Source organism: Strigops habroptila, chromosome 3, assembly GCF_004027225.2.
Source record: "Strigops habroptila isolate Jane chromosome 3, bStrHab1.2.pri, whole genome shotgun sequence".
Taxonomy (NCBI): Eukaryota; Metazoa; Chordata; class Aves; order Psittaciformes; family Psittacidae; genus Strigops; species Strigops habroptila.
The window spans coordinates 23,945,044-23,953,387 of NC_044279.2; the positions used below are offsets into that span (position 1 = coordinate 23,945,044).

Sequence of the window (8,344 nt, forward strand, 5' to 3'; positions counted from 1 at the left end):
GTGGGGAAGCTGTGCATAATCTCAGAAGGTATATACATATATATAAGTTGCAGTACTTCCACTTTTTCTCCGTGGGGAAAACCCCCATGTGTAATATTATACGGAGAAAATATCAGTGCTGCAACTTAAAACAACCTGGCAAAGCCCGAGCACCTTTGCCAGCGCTGCTGGAGCCACAGAGCCCCGGGGCTGCGGCACGGTGCGCCGGGCTCCGCTGCCGCCTCCCCGGGGCCGGCCATGCCCGGGCGGGCAGCGGCACCGGCAGGTCCCCACCGAAGAAAGTGGCGGCGGTTGTTCCCATCCCAGCGCCGGCTGATAAAGGGGACCGGAGCTGGCCCACCATCCCAGTAATCCCGGGGTCCGCTTCCCCCCGCTTTAATTCCTTCCCCCATTTATATTTTTGCTTCCCTTCGAAACACAGCAGCAGCAAACCCTGAGTGGGAACGAACAATGAGCCCAGGGGATAATTCCGAGTCTTATGACGCCGGGGTCGGGCGTTCGGCGGCGGCTGCGGCGGCGGCGGGGCCGGGCTGCTCCTCGGGCACGGCGGCGGAGGGGTGGAGGAACTCTTGTCTCATGCCCGGGTAAATCACTTCCTCACGAAGCCGGTGAGTCGGGAGGGCACGGCAAGGACTGGTGCTTGGTGAGAGCTAAGCCCAGCTTTTGCAGCGATATCTCGATTAGTGCAATAATGATGACAGTAATGAGTGTCTGACTGGGCGCCGTCGGGTCCGCCGGTGAGGCGGGCAGAAGTGTTTTCTGTAGCCTCCGCGGTGGCTCTGCACGAAGCCCGCCCGGACAGAGGGCCCGGAGCCCGCCCGGCCGTGGTGTCCGCTCCGGGGCCGCGGAGCCAGCTTGGAGCGCTCGGAGGGAGCTCCCGCGAGGAGCAGCCGCTCTGTGAAACGCTTCCAGAGAAAGAGTAGTACACGCAACAGAAGGTTAGCGGAGTTATTATCCTTTTCAATTCATTTTTTACTTAAAAACGCAATGGAATTACTCGTTTTATTAAGAAGGAAGAAATTAAAGATTAGGCTTTAGACGGTATTTTACCTCCCTCTAATCGCCTCTGGGATCGGAGTAATCCTGACGACGAGATGAATTCGCCAGTGACTCGGATTTTGAGTGCATGTAGAGATACGTTATGATAATAATGCAAGTGAGCAATATCAAGAACATAGCTTACGAGCGAATGAAACACAAAGCCGATTACGGGGAAAAAGAGAACTGCAGCTTTCCCAGGCAGAACGCGAAATCAACTCTAGGCAAAACTTTTGCCCTTAATTCCTCCGACGGGTTGTAACTCTGGGAGGCCGCCGGGCCCGCTCCTTCCCCCGCAGGGGCTCGGTCTGGCCCCGGGGAGTCCGGCCCAGGCTGCAGAAAGAAGCCGGACAGGAGGTTGTTTTTCGCCACCCTCAGAGCCTGTAAATCTCTGCCTCGGGGGTAAACCTCCCTGCACCAGCTCGACTGCAGGGTGTTTGCAGCTCGGCACATCTCTAACGTCGCTAAAAAGGCGCGGTCCGAGCGGAAGGCAAAGTTCGGGCCAGGACTAGAAAGAATCTATCTATATTGGTTTCAGTAAGTCTACCTATATTGTGAGCAACTGCAGTACTAGCAAGGCTCCATCTCTTGAGACGAAACAGAACGACTTCCCACAAAAATATACAATTTTAGATCGTTATTTAATAATTAGGCACGAACATATGTTTCCGTGTGCTGTATGGAAAGCAAGGGAGGCATATCCGTAAAGAAATAACGAATAATAAAGCTCCCTTTTCTCCAAGAGTGTCTCTCAGTATTGAGGAGGCCGGTATAATTGTAATGGCAGGGCTGTAATTGCTGCTTTGGGATATTTACCCTGCTCAAATGGCACTACATATTTTACTTTCAAACACATGTCAAAAAGTCAATCCCAAAAAGACCAGTTAAAAGCAAGCTGTTAACATATTAAGTATATGGGATTTGAAGCCTCTAAAACCCACTCAACAATAATTCCCTTATTCAGCACCAATCAAGAGGAAATTTGCCTAGATTGAATTAAACGTAAATTGCTCTGAACGAGGAAACTCTCCTCTGGCAGCCACAAAATAAGTGAGACACCGACACCCCGGAGGAGCGGGCAGCCGGGGCAGCTGCCCCGCACGGCGCTGGGGAGACACGGCTCCGGCCCTCCCCCGAGTCCCTATCGCCCCCCTTGCCCCGGGCCGGTGACACCGGCCGAGCCGGGGCTGGCGGGACCGGTGCGGGAAGCAGCAGGTAAGAAGAGACGCACGGCGGCGGCCACCCGATCCGGGACAGCAATTACGGTCTTAACGCCGCGACCCATCTGCCGGGGGCAGCTGCGCCCGGGCTGGGGTTCCCCACCCCGGTCGAGGGATTGCAGGGAGCAGGGCTGGACCGGAGCATCGCGGTCGGGGTCCCCGCCCGGCGCAGCTCGGCTCGGTTCCGCCGCTCCGCGCCTGTCCGCACGGGTGTGTCCGTCCCAGCTCCCGTGTCCCCCCGGGGCACCGACAGGACGGGGCGGACATGGAGGTCGCCTGGCGTGCGGGGCACATCCTCCGCAGCGACGGATGCCCCGGCCGCGGCCCGTCGTCGGACGTCTGTCCCGGCGACCGCGGGGCGTCTCTTCCTCCGTCGCCTGCAGCTCCCCGATGCTCGCACGACAGCTCCCGGATGCGGAGGTACCGTCGTGGAACAGCCGCTGCCTTGTCCTCCTCAAAGGAGGCCTCAGTGATCCAGGGCGGCAGCGGCCCGGCCACAGCGCCGAGAGCAAGGATGCTTCCCTCCATCCCTCCCCGGGGCCCCAGCCCTTCCTCCTTGCTTCCCCGCAAGTGGGTTGTCTTGGGCCGGGGGGGTGTGGGGAGACACAGCCTTTTGCAGGCTCCCCAGCTGGTACCCGAGCGGCTGGGGCCGGGCCTCCCTGCCTCGTTGGAGGCTTCTCTCCACAAGCAAACCCGAGACCTCCTTCCTCCCTCCCCCGGCTCGGAGAAGGGCAGTGCAGGGCCGCGGGAGTGGAGGCCGCCCCGTGTGCCCCTCCGCCGGGGAAAGCGGCCGGGCTCTGCCCCGCAGTGCCCCGCCGGCCGCCCGCTCCCAGGACACACGCAGGGACCCTAGGCTGCTCCCGGGGCAGTAGAGGCCTCTCAGTTACCAGCTAAATGAACCCCAGGCCGGAGGGAGGAGCAGAAGCTTGTTCTGAACCCAGCTGTCGGGTGGTGGGACAGGGGAGGACACAGAAAACCTCTCACTCACCTCTGTCCCTCTTCTCTCCCCGCCCCCCAGCTCACCCCCCGCTCCCCCGCCTCGTTTCGCTGAAAGTCCCAACACCCTGGGTGTTGGAGCTACCGCCCGAACAGGGCTGCCCAGCTTCGCTGAAATACATCGGGAGCACATCTCTTCAGGTGCACATATACCTATCAGCAGTGTGTGTGCTGTATACTTCTGCGAGTGTCACACGGTATCACAAGTACCGACCCTGAGTTGTCGGGGTTTTGGTCTGCACGTATTATTTAAGGTTAGAGAAGCTATAGTGTATATGCGGGTGATATATATATGTATGTGTGTATATATATGTATATACACACACATAAGTAGTGCTTCAGATTTAAAAGGCACTCCTTCTTCCTACCTCCTTTTCTGTCTCTTCCCCAGCCCCAGGTTTTGATTCATCCTTTTGCTCACAAGCACTCGTTGGACTCGGCCCGGGTGGTTCCTGCATCCCCCATGCGCTGCTCCCGCCGTCTGCTTGTCTCAAGTTCCTCGCTCATTTGTTTACTGTGTTTTCCAAAAGCTGACCGCTGCCTGACTTTGTTCTATAAAGCAGTGAGCAGACCAGCAGCAGCCCCAGGAGCAGAGCAGCCATCTCCCTTCCTCCGTCCCTCAGGCACACACGCACAGACCCACGCACAAAGAGAGATCGGGCTGGGAAGTGGCAAGGAAACAAACAGCTTCCCCTCCAGCCGCTTCTTCTGCAGCACCTCGTTTGACAAATACCCTGGCGCTTGCCCTTGAATTGGGTTTCACATCCGTATTTAGCACTTGGACAATGATTTTAGATGATGTCACTTAAAGCCAAACAAGAAAATTGATCTCGGATTTGCTTGGCCTCTAAAGCCTGGTTAAGCAGATTGCAAATAATAATAATAATAAAAAAGAAGGGGAGGGAGGCCGAGAGGAGAGAGGCGAGAAGGAGGGAGAGACACCTCCTTCCCTGGGCGGGGGAGGCGCGGGCGCCAATGAAAAGTAGCCTCTTTCTGCGGGGCGGGGGGGGGAAACTTTTCCTGTTGACTGTTGGAAGCGAATTGAGCAATTATCTAGTTTACCTTCTCCTCTTGGAAGTTAACGATTGGCGAGATCTTGGCTGCGTTATTGACACAACACTTTCTATTGATAGAAATAAGTAGCGATTGTCCCGAGTCACTGGCGCGCCAAAGTAACCGGCGATGGGCTGGCGTGAGGCCGCCGGGCTCAGAGGGCTGGTTCCGCCGGCGGAGGAGGTGATGGTGATGGTGGCGGCGGCGATGCTGTTCTCCCTCCTTGCAGATCAGTGACAAGAGAAGGGGCAGAGAGTGAAACAGAGCGAGAGAGGGGAGAGGAGGATAGAATAGAGAAAAAAAAAAGAGGAAAATAAAAAAAAAGAGGCGTCTACCAAAGCGGCTCAAACCGGGCGAACAAATGCAATCCAGCCATGGACAATAGTGGCCACCACACGGCGACCAAAATCCTAGCGACTCCTCCGGCCAGAGAAAGCCTGTCTGCCAGGAGCAACATGATCAGCACGCCCAAGCCCCTCGCCTTCTCCATTGAGCGCATCATGGCGCGGACGCCAGAGCCCCGTTCCATCCCCGTCCCGCAGCTCCTCCACGGCTCCATGGCCAAAGGCGACCCCAAGCACCCGCTGCACCTCAACTCCTCCATCCCCTGCATGATCCCCTTTGTCCCGGTGGCGTACGACCCCCTGCCCAAAGCGGCGGTGGCCGGAGCGGAACCCAGGAAGGCTCATTTAGACTCCTCTTCCTCGCCCTCGTTTAGCTGCGGCGATCTCTTGAACTGTGCCCTGAGCTTGAAAGGAGATTTCCCCCGCGATGCCCTGCCCTTGCAGCAGTACAAACTGGTAAGACCCCGAGTGGTCAATCACTCCTCCTTCCACGCCATGGGAGCCCTGTGCTATTTCAACCGAGGCGACAGCCCTTGTCACCCGTCCTCCAGTGTCAACATCCACCCGGTGGCTTCTTATTTCCTCAGCTCCCCCTTGCACCCGCAGCCCAAGGCTTACCTGGCGGAGCGGAACAAGCTGGTGCTGCCGGCCGTGGACAAGTACCCGGCGGGGGTGGCCTTCAAGGACTTGTCGCAGACCCAGCTGCAGCACTACATGAAAGAGAGCGCCCAGATCCTCTCGGAAAAAATCGCCTACAAGACGTCGGAGTTCAGCCGCGGCTCCCCGAGCAGCAAGCCCAAAGTTTTCACGTGTGAAGTTTGTGGAAAGGCAAGTAGAGCGGCAGCCCGCCTCCCTCCCTTCCTTCCCCTCTCCCCAGCCTCCTGCCCCGCCGTCTGGCCGCCAGGTCCTCGGTCCCTTGCTTGCTTGATTTTTAAACGACGGCTTCCCCTTCGGCGCTCTCGCCTTCTAATCGCAATTGTTATTTTTATTTGTGTGTGTGTGTCTGATTCCACTCTCAAGGTATTTAATGCACATTATAACTTAACTCGCCATATGCCGGTGCACACGGGAGCCAGACCCTTTGTTTGCAAAGTTTGCGGGAAGGGCTTCAGACAGGCAAGCACGCTCTGCCGGCACAAGATCATCCACACCCAGGTGAGCTTCCCCTCCGTTCCTTCGCCCCTCAGCCCCTCCATATCTCCCGCCCCGAGACCCTTCCGCTCAACCTTTCTGGGGAGCCCGGCGTGGCCCGGCCACTCCAGGGCAGCGGCGTGGTATGGGGGGTGGCTGAGCTGGGGCCGCGGGGGATTTCGTTTGCTCCAGGAGCGGTGAGGTACCGCGGAGTGCCCCGCACCGGGAGCAGGAGCCGCCAGCTAACACACAGAACCCTGCACACCCGCAAATCCCGCACACCAACCACCGAGCCGTGACTTTGGCGTTTGTTTCCCTCCAGGAAAAGCCACATAAGTGCAACCAGTGCGGCAAAGCCTTTAACCGGAGCTCGACCCTGAACACGCACACGCGAATACACGCCGGCTACAAACCTTTCGTTTGTGAATTTTGCGGCAAAGGATTTCACCAGAAAGGTACCGGGCCCCAGTGCACTCTGCCGTGCCCAGGCCCCCCAGGCCAGGCCGAGCGTCGGGACGATTCGCGACGGGGACAGAGAAAGTTTATTTTGGTTTTAATGGCTGTTATTAGAGATTGAGATTAATTTTAAGCACCGCTGGCCCCGGCACATTTCCTTCTGCGTGACCCGGCGTGGGGCCGGGCTCCGGTTCCGCCTTCCCGAGGCAGCGCCCGTTGTCCGCTCGCGGCAACGCGCCGTTCGGCAAACGAGTTCGCTGGTTTTTTTCCTCTCCCAGTGCTGGATTTCGTTAATTTTTCTCCCCGCGCTGCTGGGAAGGCTCAACCCAGGGGTTGTATTTCTGCAATTGATGTGATTTTGGTTTATTCGATAATTCCCCAAGAGAAGCTGTGGCTGCTCCGTCCCTGGCAGTGTTCAAGGCCGGGTTGGACGGAGCTTGGAGCAACCTGGTCTAGCGGAAGGTGCTCCTGCCCGTGGCAGAGGGGATGGAACTAGACGATCCTTAAGGTCCCTTCCAACTCAAACCATTCTATGATTCTGTCTGTCGAGGGACCGGCCGCGGGTGGATGGGGAGAAGGCGGGTGTTTGCGAAAAGGTCGACGGTCATTTTTCGGTTAAAGCCGAGCTCTGGGGGTGGGTCGAGCTTTGGGGATGGTTGAGGTTTTTTCCCCCTTCTTTGCAGCACCCAGTTCTCAGCCCGAGTTCCCTTGGCCCTTCTTGTCTCGTTCCCAGGCAATTACAAAAACCACAAGCTGACTCACAGCGGGGAGAAGCAGTTCAAGTGCAATATCTGCAACAAGGCTTTCCACCAGGTGTACAACCTGACGTTCCACATGCACACCCACAATGACAAGAAGCCCTTCACCTGCCCCACCTGCGGCAAAGGCTTCTGCAGGAACTTTGACCTCAAGAAGCACGTCCGCAAGCTGCACGACAGCGCCCTGGGACTGCCCCGGGCCCCCGCCGAGCTGGGGGGGCCCGACCAGCCGCCGGCCCCCGCCGGGCCACTGCTGCCGGGCCCGCCGCTGCTCCAGCCGTGAGGGTGGGAGCTCTCGCTGCCCCTTGCATGCACCTGTTAAGCGGTTTTGTGTGTTATGCTCTATATCGCCACTAACGTCCATGGGACCGGTTGTTTCCCTTCTTTATTTTTCTAATTTTAGGGGGTTTTTAAGACTTTTTTTTTTGTCGTTGCATCTCAGGTGGAGAGATGATTTAAAAAATGAAAAAGGAACAAAAAAGGAAAAGAAAACGCGCCAAGCCAATTTCTGCTGTATTTATTTGGGATCTGTATTACCCGAGCCGGGAACGCTGCACCACTTTAATTATTTCGATGTATATATATTTCCATTGTGTTGATCCCGCCCTGCCTCCGCTGCCTGCTGGTTATTCCTCCCCCTTCTTGGTTTCCATCTCTCCCCTCTTCCCCCCTGAATATCGTATCTATATGGACAGAACTGGTTCGCTATGTACGAATTTGAATTTCGGTTTGATTCTTCTTGCACGTGGGGAAAAAAAAAAAAAAAGAAAAAGAAAAAAAAAGAGCGAAAAAAAAATTTCGTTGACCTGGTGGAAATAAATAACTCACCCGTGGGGGGCTGCGGCTGGGCCGGGGAGCGCGGCGCGGGGGCTGCAGAGCAACAAACCTCCGCCGCGTCCCTGCCAAAACACTGCAACAACCGCTAAAGACTTTAATTAAGAGGGGTAATTAGTTCGGATTGATCAAAGCCGGGTTGTTATGTTATTAACTACTCAGCAGACTCTGCCAAGCCGAGCGCGCTCGTCGGTGGGCGCCTGAGGAGCGGCGGGAGGGGCCAGCTGGGTTTGCGGCGCTCCTGGCTTAACCGACCCGGGCAGAGAAAGCGGGTGCTGCCCCCGGGGAGAGCAGCAGTCCCCGCTCGCCTCCCGCAGCCCCACCGCGGGCTCGGGGCTGCTTTCCGGGCCGTGCTTCCCTTCGGCACGGGGGGAGCGCAGGGCGCCCGGCCCGCGCTGGGGGAATCGCCCCGCTCCTGGGGATCTGGCGGCCGCGCCTGCGGGACCCGTCACGAACGGGTGATTTGGTCGCCCGGGGCATCCCGGCTCTTGCCTAGGTTTTGCAGCACCTGGAG

General features: G+C 57.5%; 1 protein-coding gene across 2 annotated transcripts; it reads left to right on the forward strand.

The window, feature by feature from the left end:
* Nucleotides 1-4,339: 4,339 nt before the first annotated feature.
* On the forward strand, nt 4,340-7,765 carry FEZF1 (FEZ family zinc finger 1). 2 transcript variants are annotated; one of them, XM_030479607.1, is made up of 5 exons: nt 4,340-5,107; nt 5,258-5,479; nt 5,672-5,806; nt 6,105-6,237; nt 6,972-7,765. In XM_030479607.1, exons 1-5 carry the CDS (start codon nt 4,682-4,684, stop codon nt 7,277-7,279), a joined length of 1,224 nt encoding a protein of 407 aa, XP_030335467.1. In that variant the 5' UTR covers nt 4,340-4,681; the 3' UTR covers nt 7,280-7,765. The 2 variants fall into 2 exon arrangements, with proteins under 2 accessions (XP_030335467.1, XP_030335466.1); XM_030479606.1 differs by having other exon boundaries at nt 4,340-5,479.
* Nucleotides 7,766-8,344: the final 579 nt, after the last annotated feature.

Bases quoted from the DNA above. Each gene is read 5' to 3' on its own strand.
- FEZF1 (XM_030479606.1), top strand. From the start codon at position 4,682: ATGGACAATAGTGGCCACCACACGGCGACCAAAATCCTAGCGACTCCT. The intron at 5,807-6,104 runs GTGAGCTTCCCC...GTTTCCCTCCAG, and splicing joins ACAAGATCATCCACACCCAG to GAAAAGCCACATAAGTGCAA. The intron at 6,238-6,971 runs GTACCGGGCCCC...TCTCGTTCCCAG, and splicing joins CAAAGGATTTCACCAGAAAG to GCAATTACAAAAACCACAAG.